The 20,187-nt window shown below is 37.5% G+C and overlaps 1 protein-coding gene across 5 annotated transcripts in view; it reads right to left on the bottom strand.

Annotated features, from left to right (window-relative positions):
• The window catches only part of LOC124370026 (adenosylhomocysteinase-like 1), a 97,426-nt gene that overhangs the window by 51,340 nt on the left and 25,899 nt on the right, over window positions 1-20,187 (bottom strand). Inside the window, exon 1 of one of the 5 annotated variants that reach the window (XM_046828316.1) lies at window positions 4,896-5,024. The exons of the other annotated variants lie outside the window; for them this stretch is intronic. Coding sequence (XP_046684272.1) covers window positions 4,896-4,943 — 48 coding nt within the window. The 5' untranslated portion in view covers window positions 4,944-5,024. Of the gene's footprint in view, window positions 1-4,895; window positions 5,025-20,187 lie in introns of those variants that run through there. 5 annotated transcript variants of the gene reach the window in all.

Here is a 20,187-nt window from a genome sequence, read left to right as displayed (position 1 = left end):
GTTCAGTGTTGCCGCGGTTCTGGGTCTTGGCCGAAAACCGCGAAAGTCGGGCTCTAACTGAGACGTTCGCACAACTTACACTATCTGGGCTTAAGTGAGTTTAGTTACGTAACGACTTTACTCGTGTTTACAACATAATAATACCCGCGCCGAGCCGCGATTTACTTAGATACAGATAGTACTGTACCTGCAGGCAACAGTTCAGTGTTGCCGCGGTTCTGGGTCTTGGCCGAAAACCGTGAAAGTCGGGCTCTAACTGAGACGTTCGCACAACTTACACTATCTGGGCCTAAGTGAGTTTAGTTACATAACGACTTTACTCGTGTTTACAACATAATAATACCCGCGCCGAGCCGCGATTTACTTAGATACAGATAGTACTGTACCTGCAGGCAACAGTTCAGTGTTGCCGCGGTTCTGGGTCTTGGCCGAAAACCGTGAAAGTCGGGCTCTAACTGAGACGTTAGTACAACTTACACTATCTGGGCCTAAGTGAGTTTAGTTACATAACGACTTTACTCGTGTTTACAACATAATAATACCCGCGCCGAGCCGCGATTTACTTAGATACAGATAGTACTGTACCTGCAGGCAACAGTTCAGTGTTGCCGCGGTTCTGGGTCTTGGCCGAAAACCGTGAAAGTCGGGCTCTAACTGAGACGTTAGCACAACTTACACTATCTGGGCCTAAGTGAGTTTAGTTACATAACGACTTTACTCGTGTTTACAACACAATAACACCTGCGCCGATGGAATGAAATGACAACAATTTCTTTGAGGGAAACCTTACATACCTTGTTTGTTTGGGATTATTGTACTGTATATGCTCGTATACTCATTTTCAGAAACAAATATTTTTGGGTGGGGGCATTGTAAACAAGGGTGAAACAGCCTTCTACAACGCAAACCCTTATAAGTCGTCCCTGAAGACTTTCAGGAGATTAGTGATAACGGTCCTAATGGTGAAATTATTTCAAACATATTATCTTATATCTAATGACGTGTAATACACATCACACCAAATTATAAAGTTGGTTATTTAACAAATAACGTTAAAATTTAATTTTTTTGCTTTAGTTCTCTGTGATTCCCTTGACGAAATATCTCAATTTACTGACCTAGCGTGAAATGTGAGGACTAAACCACTATTTGGGAATCGGGTTTAGATAGATTAGTCTAGCAGTCACGATCAATGTAATACACGCTCGTTTTAATGACGTTTTCATCGCCTTGACGGCGATGCTTGAGCATATTTTTTACGTACACTAGTGTGAAACTTGTTAATTAAGACCTCTTGCAATGAGATGTCTCATAATATAGTAATATAAAAAGCTTGGTCCATTGTTTTCAGCGGAACAAGATCGAATCGGAGCTGTGTGCTGATTTAATCAATTGCAAGTTGTGCCGGACAAAATGTCCAGAAACCTCCCCGCAGACATTCAAACCCTCTTCAGTTAGCAGATATATACAGGTTTTGTACATATACATAAAGTAGACAAGAAATTTCAAGTTCCAGCCACCAGTAACTCCCAGTTTACTATTTCTGTTGGAAAGTGTACTTTCCGACTAAGATAGGCCTTGTGACTGGCGGCCAGTGCAGTTAAACGAAGCAAACTTTGCAGTCGTAAGGAGATACTCTCGCGAAATGAAAGACAATACAGCCGGATATGTTGACAACCACTACTTGCCATGTAACACGTCCATCACAACATACAAGCTAGGCCTAGTCATATGTTTTAACACCTCAAAAAACTTGCAAGAGATATGACAACAAAGTACGAACCCCTTTTATAACTACTAAACCATGAACAACTTCCCACTTTGATTAAACTCGTTACTTGTAAGATCTGCGTGGCGTTTTCACGAAGTTTTGAACGCGAAGAGGGACAGCGACTAACACTAAGCAAATCTATTTTTGTAATTCAAAGTCAAAGGATGTCTTATTTTACCAGGCGAAGTTAGGGCCCTTTCTGACACTTAACCTGCGGACCAACGGCTTGAACACGACTTCCGAACCACCACCAATGGCCGGGCAGGCGGGCTGCTTGCAAGGACAGGATCGCTCAGCGGTCACCCATCCAAGCAGCAACCACGCTCGACGTTGCTTGATTCGGTTATCTTTCAATAACCACCGTACCCGCTACACTGCGCCATTCTGATAAGAACGGGAAGAAAGAAGTGCTTGTAATGCTGGAGCTTCCCTGAGTCCACTGTATGGTGACACTTTGACGCCAATAACTTTCGTTTGGTGTAATCATAACGTGAAATCTATTACTACAGTGTTGTGAATATTTTATTATTACTTTTGATTGGAGCTCTTCCCCAAAGGGAAACACGGGCGGGGGCACGATTTGATATTCCTCGATCGCTGTCCAAAAGACGGTAACGATTTTGAAAGTGAGCATATCGAATCGAGTATCAAAATAAAGCTATACAAAATCGTCGCAAGACCGGGATCAAGGTCACCTCTAACTCGAGCAGTGGGCGTTTAAAGTTGTGAAGTAACAAAACTGGGCAATGCACTTTATAAAGTAAATCATAATTCACGGCTCAATCGTGACTTTTCCTACACGTTTTATAGAAAACACAAAGGGCGTCATTGAGTCAAATTGAAATTTCTCAAATTTGCAGTGAAGCAGTTTGAAAAGTTTTAAATAAAACAACACAGGAATAGACATGTTACTTTCATGTCCATAAAAACTTAGCCTACGTGTGTTTAAAATTATGTATGAGTAGATCTTGACAATGTATTGATTTGGGATTATATTGTACCTCTAAATGGCATTTATCAAACCAGAAGGAGGGTCTGACTGGAGAAACAGTAATCTCTACCGAGCACCTCAAAAACATATTTTTATGAAATATTTTCTTCAAATAAAGAAGTATTTTATTTTATTTTTTCACTAGGGGCCTTTTTGGTGTTCAAAAGCCCCAAATCAACAGCTCGTTTACGAAGAGAACCACCCCCCCCTCATAACTGTTTTGTTATCACACGTATAAAAGGTGTTATCACAATTCGGATACGAGAATCGAGCAGACATTTCCTCATATCTCCATACACATCAGGTCTCACTACTGACTTTCCGTGTGAGGCGAAAGAAGTAATAATATTGAGGGTTTTCCCTCAACATTTCTGAACACAAACACGTGTTCGGTTCCCAATTACAGGTATGACGATTCTGAATAGGTTTATGGCGCAACTTACATACGCTACCTAAGGGAAGAGCCACGATAAGACAATACAAATGTTTAGTACAAATTAAAATGATGCACGTTTTAAAAGGCTGATTAACATCAGCAGTGGCGTTGCCACGTTGTAGGCTAAGAGCCGGCTGCACTAGTGGCCATCTTGATTGCGGCCCCGTAAGAACAATGATAAACTTCAAACACTTTCACACGCTTATTTATGTTTAATCGGAAGACTATGGGAGAGTTTCGCGTTAAAGTTGTGATAAATACGTGCTTTTTAGCTTCCTGCAATTTTTATTGGTTATTCATAAAATAATCTAAAACTGCCCTGTATTTCACCGTTTCAAAAGTATACACTTTAGCGAAAAACCAAAACATGTTTGAATGCGCATTAATAAATCTATCTTAAACACGAGACACCTCACATAATTATACGACTAAAACTAATAAGGTTTTAAAAGTGATTGAAGTTAAGCACTAATTGTTGCTTTTCTTTATTATATTCCAACTACAATTAAACTAAGGGCGTAAAAGTGTTGTAAGTTTAACATTGTTCTTATGGGGTCGTTGTACTACGCCCACCCCCCCCCCCCCAAATAGAGTCTGTCACGGGAGCCCCAAAATATATTTGAAAGATTTAAATATTGGAAAATGTTAATTTACACTAAAGCAATCAAATAGTTGCCAGCCATTTAATTGAAACGTACACAACTCGTAATTAAGAGATATTATCTTCTTATCTATTAAGTTGTTTATTATTTATTACAACCTCGTGTTATATGTATAAAATCGTGTTCAAAAACTTTTCCCGCACGCGCCCTGTGAGGCGCATTGGGATCTGTGAGATTTATGTACTAAAATGTTGACTTGAATAAAGAGTTTTGAACTTTAACTTGAAACTGAAGTTTTTACCTCGTGAAGATTATAACGTCTGTAGGCGAGCAACTTTATAATGTTTTTTGGAATTAATCACAAGCAAAAATAATTCTGCAAACATATTCGATCACGTTGTAAAACTTAACAGCTTCGCGTTTATGAAATTTTAAAAACTGTGTTAGGAAATTATAATTTAGAATCCACACACTCGCTTGGATCTTAAAGGTTGTATATAAATTGAGACTTTAAAAACTCCATGTATCAAATCCTAAAAAAGATTCTAATACAAAAGATTTCATTCGTTTATTAGTCTATCTCAAATACGTATAAGCTAATTAGAGCGCAATAATAAAATTCATATATTATTATAGTTTGCTCGTTTAAGTTACAATATCATATCTGTTACGACCAAAGAGTTTGCTTCGTAATTATCTTACGAGTGAGTTATTTTTAAGTAAAAATTATTTTATTGTAAAAATGTACTAACAAGCAAATGTTTGTTGTGGTAAATCAAAATAAAATACAGACTTTATGATTAATACAAGTAACTTTTTAAACATTTCAAGTTGTTAAATCAGGACGAAAATAATTACATATATAATGTAAACTCTTTAAATAGGCATTTTATATAGTTCTTATAGTCATTTCGTTATAACCGAACGTTTACAGACTTACTCTAAGATGCACTACGCGATTACGCGTGCATCAAGAAATCTATTTCCTCATTATGAACTTACAGAAACGAGACCCGTAACTTTGTACAATGTAAAGTGACAAAAAACAGTCAAAAACCGGATGAAAGCGTGGGAGATATACATTGTTATACGCACCGTCGTCGGAGTCATCCCGGCGGGCCGCACATTGGGACAAGTCGACATCGCGCAGTCTGTGGCTAGCTCGCACTAACAGCTTCCAGAGATTCATCCACCGCGCACACTCGCCTCTGTCTCTAGGCTCTAGCTCCGTGGAGGGAACAGAGAGCGAGGCTGTATGGCTAGAGACATGCGCGCGCATTAACACTGTGTCATCCGTCCTTTAACTCTTCATATAGGAAAAACCGATTCCAACAGACAACTTCTGAACTGTTCAGAATTTTAAATTCCTGTGTTGACATGTGATAAAGTCACCTGAGGGCGTTCATGGGGAATTAAAAAATTACTTCCAAACTGTGGTGGGGGGGGGCGTAGTAGAGAGCAACTCATAAATGGGATACTGATTGAATAATACTTCAAATAAAAGATTTTGACGAGACCGAACCTTTGGGAACCCAGTTTCCGACCACTATATAAACACCTAGTACAGTTTAAACATAGATAAAATTCCAATTCCTTTTCATTTGTACAGTAAAAGTTTGATTCAGAGTTTATGTTTACTATAATGTGTGGTAAAAAAGGTAGGGGTTTCGTCCCAAACGCGTTAAGCCTTCATTGGCTTCCTGATTCAGTTGAGTTATTCCTTAAGAAACGGATCGCGAACGAGTATCGTTCGCGATATGAGTCATCGTTTGATTGGTCGAGTCACGATCGCAGGGTTAATCTCCCGCCTTTGCCCTCTCCCAATTCAATATCCATCGACCGAGACCAGTAAGGAAGCCGTTAAACGAAGACCATACCCTCCTGAATATGCTCCTTCCATGAGGTTATTTTGTTTGCCCGTAAAACTAATTCCAAATTGTCGATTAGGAGAATCTGTTGAAAAGCTATTAGGGCCTAGCTAGAACTTCGACATAAGGGATGGCTTTACTGGACTTTGACCTGAAACAGAGATTGTCTTTCAAGATTTACGATTCGGAACGGAAATCTTTTGAAGGTTCCTTATCAAAACCTGCTTGCTCCTCACCTCCAGAGAAGCTGAATCGCTTAGTCCCGGGATTCATTGAAGTGGGTACATATAAATGTGACAGTTATCTCTGTTCGACGAACGGAAGAACAGCATTCTCCAGCAGAATGTACCAACTCAAACTTAAAATTTGTATTGCCTTTAACAAAGAACATATAAGGTATAAGTCATTATTATTACTATAATTTTGACATTCAATCCACAATGTCACATTCACACACATTCTTGTATTCATATACCATAATTTCGTCAATTCTCTCCACTGTCAATGCCAGTGTCAGTTTTCCAGATGGGTGTTCTCCTAATTATAAGCCAAGAACTCGTCGACATTATAGAATGCCTTTGGTGCTAAAAAAACGTTTGAAACAAGTCTTTAACGCCTAGAGCGTTGGTGCACTTTTAATGAAATATGGCAAGTGGTTGATAAAGCGGACACTTGCCTTATGCTACCGTTCTCTGTCGGCCAGTTCGGTAGCTGTCTCTGCCTCTTGTCTCATGCCCATGAACGTCTCACCTCCTTGTTAGGACACATTTAAATAAACATAATGAAAATGTATAGACTTGGCAGAGTGAACAGTTGCAACTTTTTGAAACCTGGTCGATAAGACTTTCTGATATCGATGTTAGCAATATTCGAATCGCTATCTTTTGGAGCTGAAAACTCTCCAAAATTGATTGTTAGTGCAAGCTCCCCAAAAATACCACTCCGTAGGTAATATGTGGGCATATTAGACCAGAATACGCCGTCATTAATTTGGGAGTGCCGATGGCCGAGTGGTCTAAGACGCTGGATTTTGGGTCTGAGTTAGAGATAGCGCAGGTTGAATCCTGTCGGTGACCGTTGCACTTTTTATCAGTACCATCGACCTTGTACTGTATCGACTCTCCCCATTATTCTGTTTGATAAGATCCTCGCACAGGCCAGTGGCCCATGAGGACGGACAGAATAAGGCAAAAGGAGATGGTTTTTGAAAGTGAGAGGTCTGTTTAGGTGACCCCCCAAGTGTAGCGTTTATAACTATCAACCCTGCTGTCAAGATACATACTTTACGTAGGTGTCGAATTAAGTCTCAATCTATGAAACTAATGTCTGTACTTGATTACTTTGGCACAGGCGTAGTTGAATTCCATTAAACTACCCGAAGAAGTTTAAAGTTTAATGGTAAGTGTTGTACCAGACAGAGCGTCTCAAGCGGCGTTTTTAACAAACAGCACATAACATTTCGCACTAAAGATCCAAAATGTCAACCTATCAAATTACGTTCTTATGTACATACTTTGTCTCTCAACTGCGGAATCTCGGTCTCTAAACAGGGTAGGGTACCTTCAATCCCCAGAATTGCACCACACGTTGTATGTAAAATATATAAGCTACACGTCTAATGTTGGTTAATAGTCCTCTGAAAACGAATTCGAATAAAGCGAGGCCCTTATAGCATTAAATCGAACTATTTTCCACAGTAAAAAAGATAACCTCGATAATCCGAACTCAGATAAGAAATTCAATAATTCGACACAAGAATAGAAATGATAGCGGTGACTGCGATCAATGATGTACAGCGCGAGGGCGTACCATTTCAGTTTTAAGCTCCCAAAGAAATCAATTCAATTGAATTCTAGCTAATAATAAGCGCACAGCCACGCACTTGACGAATTTAATTAGCTAAGTGCACAATGATCAGTCGCTAGGAAACCAGGAGTTAAGATATTGTTTCCTTGTGTATCGCGTCAGAGTCTGCAATACACAACTTTCAGGTCGGACATTTGAAGAATATCCGTTCACTGTGTAACAATTCGTACCATGGTGAGATTTTTAATTACGATGTGTTTTCTTAATCACCGTGGTACAATCAGTTTTTGTCGGGTTTTATGTCATTGTGTACCAATTTGGACCGTAGTGAGATTCATAATTATGGTATGTTTACTTAAACACCGTAGTACAATCGGTTTTGGTCGGGTTTTATGTCACTGTGTACCAATTTGGACCGTAGTGAGATTCATAATTATGGTATGTTTTCTTAAACACCGTAGTACAATCGGTTTTGGTCGGGTTTTATGTCACTGTGTACCAATTTGGACCGTAGTGAGATTCATAATTATGGTATGTTTTCTTAAACACCGTAGTACAATCGGTTTTGGTCGGGTTTTATGTCACTGTGTACCAATTTGGACCGTAGTGAGATTCATAATTATGGTATGTTTTCTTAAACACCGTAGTACAATCGGTTTGTATTTTAAAGTTGCAGCACTGTTATATTACGAGGAGTTATCCATATCTTAAAAATGGACAACTCCTCTTAACATATAAAAATGTGTTAACACTCCGTGCGGAATTAAAGATCATCAAAATAGTAAAGCAACTGTGTAACTCGGCCAGAATAAAAACTGCTACAGACAACAATTTGAATGTTTACATTGCGTATTTCAGTAACAGTATAGATAAAACCGCGTGATTTTTAATCAATTTCATTATGGATTAGGGAAATTATCTTTTTTTATTTAAATATAATTTTTTTAATTAGTTTTAAAAATGTAAATAAACATATGTGTCCCCCCTGGTCACATTCATATACACTATAAAATTGATATTCTTATCTCCAAGAGATAATCACCCTCATTGGCCATAAAAACCAATTTAAATGCTTGCAACTTCACGTGGATCATCATGATGTTTTCCCATATTTTTCTTGCCTTCAGAAAATAAATGTTAAAAAGAGTTGTGACTAAAAGTTGAAACCAAAATTTAACACGATTATTCATCAACCGAACATCTTTTGCACTGCGTTAAAAATGTACCGAAAGTAGTTGCGTTCATGAATAACTGTGAGTATTGCATTTTCCCTGCCTAGATAAAAAAGAAACATGACTACTTTTAGAAAATTATGCGTTCTATGAGTAAGATATGTTTGAAATTACGTGGTCTCATTAATTTCAACTACATAAACACGTAATACACAATACTCTTTTTTTTCTTTTCAAGCTTTATTGAAAAAACGTAAAATTTGGGTTAAACATTTAGAATCTGAAATGCCATAGCAGTGCCTGAATAGCCATCGAACGCATAAGACCTATGGTCTGATTTGTTCGTTGAACTTGACCCAACTGATTAAGTGCACTTTCAGGCTGCTCGTAATTCGGCGACACTTGGAGAGTTTCATGCGCCGAGCACAAAGGACACTCAATTCAGTGGAGTTACTTAGGGGGGGGGGGTGAGGGGACATGGAAATAACCCCCTCCAAAAAGCCCTAAAAATTTAGGTATATCAGCAATCCAACTTGTGTGAAATACTACTACTTGTCGAGGTAGCCTATCCAGGGAAGTTTGTCGAGGTAGCCTCTCCAGGGAAGTTTGGAGAAGTAGCCTTTGATTAAACTTTGGGAATAAGCCTCTAGACGGATATATGGGCAAGCAGCCTTTCCAGGTAAGTTTGGGGAAATAACCTCTCCAGGGAAGTTTGTGGAGGTAGCCTATCCAGAGAAGTTTTTCAAGTAGCCTCTCCAGGGAAGTTTGGAGAAGTAGTCTTTGATTACACTTTGGGAATAAGCATCTGGACGGATATATGGGCAACCAGCCTTTCCAGGTAAGTTTGGGGAAATAACCTCTCCAGTGAAGTTTAGCGAAGTAGCCACTCCAGGAAAATTTGGGGAATCAGCCTCTCAAGATAAATTTACGGAACTAGGTAGCTTCTCGAGGGAACCATTTTATTTATTTTGCACATAACAGACTTTAGTCCGTTATTTCATCTTGATTCGAATCAAGATTTGTTTTGCTATTCTTACACGATTTTAATATGTACAGTAAGCGAGTAAAGATACTTACTCTTCTTATTTCATAAGCAGTCACATAATATGAATACTATTCCACCGCGTTATCCTGGTCTTGGCAGCGGATTCCTGACCAATAAAAGAGCAGCTTGCAGCAAGCACCGCGCCACCGGAACTAGTTTGCGCCAGTATCGCTCGCGTTAACACAATATCATGTTCACTCCGATTGACCTTGTCCTGTTTAATGGAGTTTATTCCCAGGCGGTTTAATTCGGACACATTATCTCCACTCTAAGGATGATATCCTACGTGACACAAACTCTTAGTCTCTGCATGTGTGGATGGATGATTAATTCTCCGTCGACTGACTTGTACGTTCAAGTGGATGATGGACACTACACCAGTTTTCCATTTAACTACCACGACCCTGAATGTTATGGCTGCTGGTTCTAACGACGGTCTGACGAAGGAAAAAAACGTTTGAGAATTCTTGCTGAATAATCTATAAAAATTTCGAAGAACACTAAGAAGCGTTTGGATGCGTAGGTTATTAATTATATCTTTCAATAAGATAAATCCCATAATTCTACAAGTAAAAATAAGGGCAAAAAACAGCATGAGGTTTAATATTTTTGCTATGGGAAAAACTCGGGGTCATTTAAGGCCACTCAGCCGTATCAGAAGGTAGCCTGATTGCAAAATCGTGTCCCACAGAAAAATCCTTAAAATCCCTAAAAAATAAATTCCATCTAGGATACGAGAAGGATGTAACAATGCTTTACCACTTATAAGTATTTTCATAAATTACCGGTTTAATAAAAAAAGTTCAATATTACTAAAAAACAAAAGTAAATTAAAAACTAGTATTATTTTAAGTGAGGCCTTTGAAACGTTACACGCGCCCAAAGACTACGCTCAAAAATGAGGGAGTAACACAGTGTAAGGTTATTTTAGGATACAAATCAAAATGGCCGCTCAAGTCAGTGCAGCTGGCTCTAGCAGGAATATTCTACGTATTGCTACATGATGCTGATCGAAACCAACAATTCGCGTTGACAAATTCTTAGGGAGTAGTAGCTACATCTGTATGACGTAAGTTAATATTAATGTATCTTATGGTCACAAGTCTGCTATTGTCTATTAATAACTATTAAGGTTCTAAAATGCGCATTATTTCCTATGTTTACTTACTTTTCCATATTCTATTACGGATTAATTTACAATTTGTGAACCCAAGAACAATAGAGTGCAGTGTACGAAATACGCTCATTGTTATATATAAATTGAGTTCAATGGAAACAAGTGTGTTTCATACGAAAGTTTCAACTCTCGAGCTACAAACTCTTCTGTTAACGCATCATTGAAGCAGTCGCGGTGCACAAGCGTTTCGCAATGTTTTATGGTCGTGGAATGTCACTTTGGAGAGCAGAACACCACGAAAGGAAGTAGTCGCAGTTCAAAAGCGCTTCGCAAATGTTTTATGGTCGTGGAATGTCACTTTGGAGAGCAGAACACCACGAAAGGAAGCAGTCGCAGTTCACAAGCGCTTCGCAAATGTTTTATGGTCGTGGAATGTCACTTTGGAGAGCAGAACACCACGAAAGGAAGCAGTCACAGTTCACAAGCGCTTCGCAAATGTTTTATGGTCGTGGAATGTCACTTTGGAGAGCAGAACACCACGAAAGGAAGCAGTCGCAGTTCCCAAGCGCTTCGCAAATGTTTTATGGTCGTGGAATGTCACTTTGGAGAGCAAGTCACCACGAAAGGAAGCAGTCGCAGTTCACAAGCGCTTCGCAATGTTTTATGGTCGTGGAATGTCACTTTGGAGAGCAGGCCACCACGAAAGGAAGCTGTCACTGTTTTATTGGATCAAACCGCGGTCACCAACATTCTAATTGTCCTCTGTCACGTCAGCCTCTTAACTGCTCTAGTCCTGTCTGTCGATACGGGACGACCGCAGAAGTCAGCAACGAGAAATTGTAGGCATTTTATTAGTGATTAGGGGTATCTTAGTCCCACATAAGAACTGCTGTAGATAAGAATGGGGATTTGTTACAGTATGTACAATGAAAACTTACTAACGGGAAGAACATGTTTGATGTAAAAAAGTAACTTTTTTAAGTTTGCTAATATTTTATTAAAAGTATGTAATTTCTAAAATCTTACTCATTAAAACATGTTAATTCCCTTTAAGTTAGAATTCCTATAGACACTGTAAGAATTCATATCTTTACCTTCAAACGTTTTACCTTGGAACTGGTAACAAAATTAACAAAAATTACTACTAAAAACTTAGTTTCCAGATGAGTGATCAGAAGATTTTTTTTATTTGTATGGGAATTTTAAATAATATTTGAAATGAACAACTGTAAGTTTCAACTGATTGATTACTAAGACACTTATATATACATGTTAAGAAGAGGTAGAAATATATCATCTTCAAGGATCTTACGAGTAGTGTGTTGTAGAAGACTGTTTCAAGCTCGTGGTAGAGCACCTCCCCGGCGCGCTTTCAGACAAAAATATCTCATACCAAGTGATCGTACAAGCCGAGAAGACGATGTTTGTGGACACGAGTTATATGTTTGTGACAGAGCCATCTATCTAAATACGTGGTCGGTCACTTTTGCAGCTTCCAATATACCCGACACAGGCAGGGACTCCTCTTTTGTCCCCTTTTTGCAGACTACATCGGTTCGACAGTGCCACATTAGTAACGAACACCTACTTCTGGTCCACCCACCCACTCCATCACATGAACCCGCAGCCACCGTCATATAGAACACGTCACGTTTGTTGTAACAACCAAAGTTTCTGTGGCAACTTCCACACAAGTGTCTTCGGTAGGCAGTCGGATCGAACGTGCACGAACTATAAATAATTCCGACGGGAATTCCAAGGGCATTTGAGTCCCTCTTGAGGCATTGATAGTTACATTTTCCTTCAGTTCAAAATCATCCGTCAAACTGTGAAGAGATCTTCTGAACTGCTTATTCCCGTAAATATTCTGTGAACCGCTGGTCAAGCAATTCGCTCCGAGACCACTCTGGCTTGACTTGTGCAAGCTTTGCTATCTGCGAAGCATCAAAGCCGTTATCGTGATAGCAGAAAGATAACACTGTCCCACCGTCACGAGTAAAGCCTTTTCGGGCTCAAGCAATTCGCTCCGAGACCACTCTGGCTTGACTTGTACAAGCTTTGCTATCTGTGAAGCATCAAAGCCGTTATCGTGATAGGCAGAAAGATCACACTGTCCCACCGTCACGAGTAAAGCCTTTTCGGGCTCAAGCAATTCGCTCTGAGACCATTCAGAACTGGAATTTTGCAAGCTTTGCGATCTGCCAAGCATCAAAGCCGTTATCGTGATAGGCAGAAAGATAACACTGTCCCACCGTCACGAGTAAAGCCTTTTCGGGCTCAAGCAATTCGCTCCGAGACCATTCAGAACTGGAATTTTGCAAGCTTTGCGATCTGCCAAGCATCAAAGCCGTTATCGTGATAGGCAGAAAGATAACACTGTCCCACCGTCACGAGTAAAGCCTTTTCGGGCTCAAGCAATTCGCTCCGAGACCATTCAGAACTGGAATTTGGCAAGCTTTGCGATCTGCCAAGCATCAAAGCAGTTACGCTTGGTCACTAAAACGTTGAAAATTCCCGAACCACATTCTCGGAGATCCTCCACCACCAAAGAACTGAAGTGCGCAAAGAGGCAACTAACTTATCTGAACCTCCTGAACGATAGTCCTGACACTAAAAGGCGTTAACGTCTGGAACCAAGATAAAGAGAGATTTTTCAAACAGACTGAGGTCTTAAAGGAGCCTTTGATCTACGATCAAGATATGGCTTAAGGAATGAAAACGGTCTCTACCCCAACCTGTTTGTAGCTAAACAGGTGATCTCAGTGACGACTAAATACGGAATAAAAGCAGTAGTACCAACCTAGATTTACTGCATGCAGCTGGTACTGTAAAAACTGTTATTTGTCTTAGACAAGATAAGGTAACGGCTGTTTCTTTTACGGTATTTCCATTCTACTGAATCCGGATATCGAAGCTATCGTAACATTTGCATTCCAGAAAATGATGCGATATCATTTGTGTGAAACATCGATTGTCGAAATATTACCGGTATGAACGGAAAACCGCGGCTGTGTAAATAAGAACCTGTTTCCTACGAAGTACAGAAAGGGGATTGTTTTACTGGTCATCCCATACTTGGCCCTAAATATTAGCAGATATCCATCCAAAAACAGGCGCTATTCATCAACTATTTTTAATCTAATACGGACAATCGTACTAGCACTTTCTATTTCCACAAGGATTCAATCACTGTCAAACATATATTACCAAAAGTCGATTGCTCTTTTAAGCTAAAAAACCGTAAATGTAATGTAATAAAACTACCGCAGCAATAATACCCAAATATAATACCCAATATATATATAATATAATATAAATAATACCCAATATAATAAGCAAATTTCTCGTCCATTCCTTGTGGCTATGTACCTCTTACTCTTTTCACACTTCGTGTATTCATGATAACCCATGCTATGAGAACTTTTTATACATTAATAAGTCATAGATATTATACTGTATTTATTTTCTTTTACAAAATAAAAATAAAACATTATAATTTAGACAATGCTTATGGGCGAGGTGGTTGCGGAAAACATGATTCATTCCTTCGAATCCTCTAAAACAGAAATATGATTCCACTCCGCCTTTCTAGCATCATAAAAGTACAAGATTTAAAAGTGTGAAAAAGATGTTCCATTACATAACATAACTCAAATTTACAACGATCTACAACATGTATTAGTTCAGAAAATATACATTCGGTACACCAAAATAGGGTCCCCTCAATAAAACAGTAAACTACTGGTGAAGTCAATACAATAAAAATGAATCGCTTACCTGAAAAGCAGAAGGTACGAGTAAATAATATTAATTTTAGAGGTACAATTTTAGTATTTGAGGTCATGTGCAGTTATTTATTTACAGGGGTTCACAGTTAACAAACAATACTCAAATTTATACGTAAATCATAGTGTACGTCAATAATGTAAATCTACAGACAAGGTGCAGGTACAATACAGTGGTCACGATCAAAACCTGTGAAAAAGACTACAGAGGAATCAACGATGTACGAGATGCACATGAAAGGTTTAATACAAATATGCTATTGAGGAATATTCCTTCCCACCTTGGGAAATCTAAAACGTTCAAGACAAAATAGGCAAATGTTTGCTAGACAGGTAGTATTTATAGCAGATAACGGGAAGCGCAAGGAGAACTTGGGTTTATCTTTATTTCTCGCTTATCTCTAACCGAATACATCCGTTTCGGATAAACGATATTTCGGATAAACGACATTTCGAACAAGCGATATCTCGGACAAACGACGTTCCCAAGTTATTCCTATCAGTGATTATTCCTATCGGCGTGTCACGCGTCACACACAGGGCCGCCATTGGCACATCTCGGACGCAATTATACAAGTGTCATGAATAACAACATACACGGTTTCGATTAGTTTATCAACTAATTCGTATCACACCCTCCTGACACGGCTATTTCCAGGTCTCCATTATACAGTCCAAGCGATGTGTTCTATCTAACCAGTTCAACCTTGGGGAGGAGGTGGGAATACAGGGCTTGAACTGGAGCTGTATATGTCGATCCAAATAAATCTAAAAATACACCAGAGTTAAAATCCAGAATTTACCTGACAACACCGGTATTTCTGGCTACACAAACCCGATCAATGTCAGGGACAAAGATAGGATACAAGTATGGACTTGTTGGCTGGCTGTCGTAGTTACGTATTCATCTGTTATATAATATCTTCAACACGGTCGCACGCTTAGGTTTCATTATAACTATAACTAGTCTTGTGTAACAGACAACCTAGATATTGTTACTACAAATAGTTTATTTATGAGGAGGGCACTCCAGACTTTTTTTAATCTGAAAAAACTGTACCCTCTATAGCTTGTTGTAAATTAAAGCTAAAATTCTTCCCACTTTTATATCTTTCAACATTTCAATGGGAAATTTAACAGATAATAAGGGTCAAAGTGAGTTACCCCATTCGAGTGAACCCCAAAACCCGTTGTATTAAGGTGTTAGAAGGTTCTCCACCACCAAATCATTGTTGTTATAGGCATACCCAAGGGGGGTTTTGGGGGGCTCTAACATCCCCCTTCCCATTGATAAAAATATTCAAGGTATATCTTTACTAGAGTTAAACTGTAAGTATACTCGTAATGGAACAATGTATCATAGTACAGTTTTGTTCGTATTTGTTGTAATATTTTAGCTAGCTTTAACAGCTGACATATATTAAAACATAACACTTCTGCTTTGTCATTTTTCAGAATGACAAATATAACATAGACACTGTCGCTTCCACACTTCCCGCGCTTCGGGCGAGACAGAGAGCGAGTACAGGCCGTGAACGCCTACCGGTTATCTCTTGGAACGGCTAACTTGTAATAGTCTTAACGTAGTTCACACCGCTTTCGTTGTTGGCGCTAGACTTGTATTAATGAATACCGATAGTGGTATTAGTAACAATAAAAATAAAAGTACAAAATGTTTTAAAATAAGTAATGTCTTTATTGCATAATCTTTCTTAAAGTTATTTAACTCTACTTTTCAAGATAAGTCTTGTCAGTTATGACTGACATAATTATTTTACTGGTTTCTTAAACGAGTTAAGGCTATGCTCTTTATAACAGGGAGCAAGGCATTATATTTTTAAAATTAGATCTCCATATTAAGGTTGCTATACAGGTTCTCAGTCATTGGTGTAATGGCGAAAAATAATTATTTCAAGCGTTAACAATTCCAATAAGGTGTTTTCAGCTATCCATTCTTCTGTGTTGAGATTGGTTTATCATTTATATCATCTTTAAGCTGTTGGTCCTTATGTTAAATATCAGAGAGGGCTTCTAAGACCGAACTTCACTTGGTTAAATAAGACATTACCTATCATTTTCCATGAAGTTCCTGGATAATAAGACATTATTTATTTCTTTTCAGGAAGTTCCTGGTTAAATAAGACATTATTTATTTCTTTTCAGGAAGTTCCTGGTTAAATAAGACATTACTTATCACTTTCCAGGAAGTTCCTGGTTAAATAAGACATCATTTATCACTTTCCAGGAAGTTCCTGGTTAAATAAGACATTATTTATCACTTTCCAGGAAGTTCCTGGTTAAATAAGACATCATTTATCACTTTCCAGGAAGTTCCTGGTTAAATAAGACATCATTTATCACTTTCCAAGAAGTTTATCACAGTTACCCAAAGCCTTGTCTACATGAAACTACATATAACTTTATTTCCAAATAATATACACAACTTAAGAACAATATACAAATTTAAAGACAAGGTAGTGTAAATTATTTAACAGTAAACATTCTTAGACAATGTTACCTTTGTCTGGTTAAACTAAAATTATATGGAAATGTGTGTAGACTCGAGTCAAACGATCAAATACCAATATAAAATTCTTTATAAAATTAACAACGATCAAATTTTGAAAGTAACTTTGGAAATATTGGTTGGAACAACATTTTTATCTAATTAGATTTTGATAACAAAACTTTACAAATACATAAATACAATAAAAGTAAAATGTGATGGTTTGCAAGAAAGTAGCTACAAAAAATTGTAATAAAATTAAATAAGGCAGATTCCTACAACATGTTTGCAACAGTAAAGGACAAAGATTAAAAGAAAGAATGCTGCAACTGAATAGAGAAGATTATAGAACCTTGAGAGACTTAAGATGTCTCTTACTTGACTGACAAAAAGATGGAGAGGACGACTGAAGTAAACTCTATACAGGTACAACTGCAACAAACTCCATTTAAAAGCAGCAACTTTAAACAACGTTACATTTCCAATAGAAAATTGTATTGTGAATAATAATTCTTGAAAGTAATTATTAATCGTATCTGTAACTTTCGTAATAGTAGCATAAATTGGCAAAAGCATTGCTATAATTCCTGTGAATGTATCCTAATCTCTGGGCTCTTACTTCTGGCGCATTATAGGAGCAAACTTGTCCTGCCCACTTGAAATAGTGTGATATAAGCGTACTTTCCTCCCAATTGTAAGAAAGTCCTATCTCTTCCATTTCAAAAATGATAGTACAAAAATATCAGTGTTAATTCACGATACTGTAGTAGTGAAATAGTGTGATATAAGCGTACTTTCCTCCCAATTGTAAGAAAGTCCTATCTCTTCCATTTCAAAAATGAGAGTACAAAAATATCAGTGTTAATTCACGACACTGTAGTAGTGAAATAGTGTGATATAAGCGTACTTTCCTCCCAATTGTAAGAAAGTCGTATCTCTTCCATTTTAACAATGAGAGTACAAAAATATCAGTGTTAATTTACGACACTGTAGTGGTAATATAGTGTGATATAAGCGTACTTTCTTCACCACTTGTGAGAAAGTCGTATCTCTTCCATTTTAACAATGAGAGTACAAAAATATCAGTGTTAATTTACGACACTGTAGTGGTAAAATAGTGTGATATAAGCGTACTTTCCTCCCCACTTGTGAGTAAGTCGTATCTCTTCCATTTTAACAATGATTGTACAAAAATATCAGTGTTAATTTACGACACTGTAGTAGTGAAATAGTGTGATATAAGCGTACTTTCTTCCCCACTTGTGATAAAGTCATATCTCTTCCATTTTAACAATGATTGTACAAAAATATCAGTGTTAATTTATGGCACTGTAGTAGTGAAATAGTGTGATATAAGCGTACTTTCCTCCCCACTTGTGAGAAAGTCGTATCTCCTCCATTTTAACAATGATTGTAGAAAAATACAAATGTTAATGGATTGCACTGTACTGGTGACATAGTATGGTGTAAGCGTACTTTCTTGCTATTCTTATGTAATGAATACAAACTACGGGTATTTAAAATATTTCCATTACAACAAAAATTCCTTAGAACAGTACCTACTACACTATATTTTCAGACTGTCTTCAGAGTTCTCCTGTTCACACTATTTAAAAAAAAATTGCTAAAATAATCACACTCTTTAGACTGAGAATCATCTACCTTCAACGCAGACGTCATGAACTGAAACACTTCTAGTGAAACGTCTTCGGTTAACAGAAACAAATTTCAGTTAAAACATCTTTCAATTGAAGATGGTTCTCCATTCATTGCAGTGAGAACAACAGTATATGTCGAGTTTATATCTGTGTTAGTAATGTTTAACGTGGTGTGGCCAGAATAACTTGTAATAACAATTTATTTACAGTTGTATGTAATGCATCTATAATCTGTGTTACGCAGATTAAATTTTGATATTATGTTTAAGAATATTATTTAAATATATTGTATAATGAATATAAAATAAAAATGAATACAATAAAAATGAATAGGATAAAAATGAAAATAAATAAAAGAAAATGAAACTGTGTGAACTGCAAACAGACATCTTCTACTGCCAAATAAAATACTCTCTCTCCGGAATGAGAAAAAAAGTTTGTATTCTGTGGAGTGGTTAAAACTTTCAGACAATGCCGAACCGAATTTGGCAATTATGAGTAACATATATAGACTTCTTACATCTGGTGGGTTCATCATTTAAACATATCAATTTGTAAAAATACTATAAGAATTTAAACATTGATATGAACATTTTTATTTATTTTAGTCACAACAACTTTCTAAACACAATTATCTAGAGTGTTAAAACTATTGAATTCTATGGAGCTTTAAAATTATTAACATATTTTTTTAAGTTTTCTGGGGAGGATCCTGGAACCTTTGCTTGTTTGGAAAATATATTCCATAACCCCCAAAATGTACCGAAATGTACGTTTTCCCAGACCAAAATACATTGCAAACCTCTGCTCTGCAATGGCAATCCCATATGACCGAAACTGTTGTTCTTCAGCTAGCCAAAGGAAGTATAACACTTGCTTCACTCTTTAGGTGTTCCTAGGTTGTCCTGCATGGCAAAATAATCCAACAGGTAACATCATGGCCTTTGAGCTACCTATAATCACTGTTTGTGAAATATTCCAACTACCGCTATAATATATATATATATATGTTAGTACATCTGGAGTGCTACGTCAGTACAGTGGTTACGGCACGTCCTTCAAACCACCTAATCTGCAATGTATGTAATTTCCTAACTACCAACCTCTCACATAGACATATATGTATGTTTGATGTAATATGTTAGTCAAGGTTAGTTTTTATGTAGCCATCATGGTCTTTGAGTTACCTAATCTACAATTTACGTTACCTCCCAACTACCACTATACTTATGTCAGGAGTACTATGTTAGTAGGGGGTTGGATTTTATGTTATTTTTTATTAGTTATGTAGATTATGAATATTTATGTAGTAATTTTAATGTGACATGATTTTACAATGCATGTTGAAAAAATAATATGTGAATGAGACAACCACCCAGAAAAAAATTTGTTGGCAGTTCTGGAATCCACCCAAACATTATGCAAAGATC

This window comes from Homalodisca vitripennis, chromosome X, assembly GCF_021130785.1.
Source record: "Homalodisca vitripennis isolate AUS2020 chromosome X, UT_GWSS_2.1, whole genome shotgun sequence".
Classification (NCBI taxonomy): domain Eukaryota; kingdom Metazoa; phylum Arthropoda; class Insecta; order Hemiptera; family Cicadellidae; genus Homalodisca; species Homalodisca vitripennis.
This window is presented reverse-complemented; position numbering and strand designations above follow the sequence as displayed.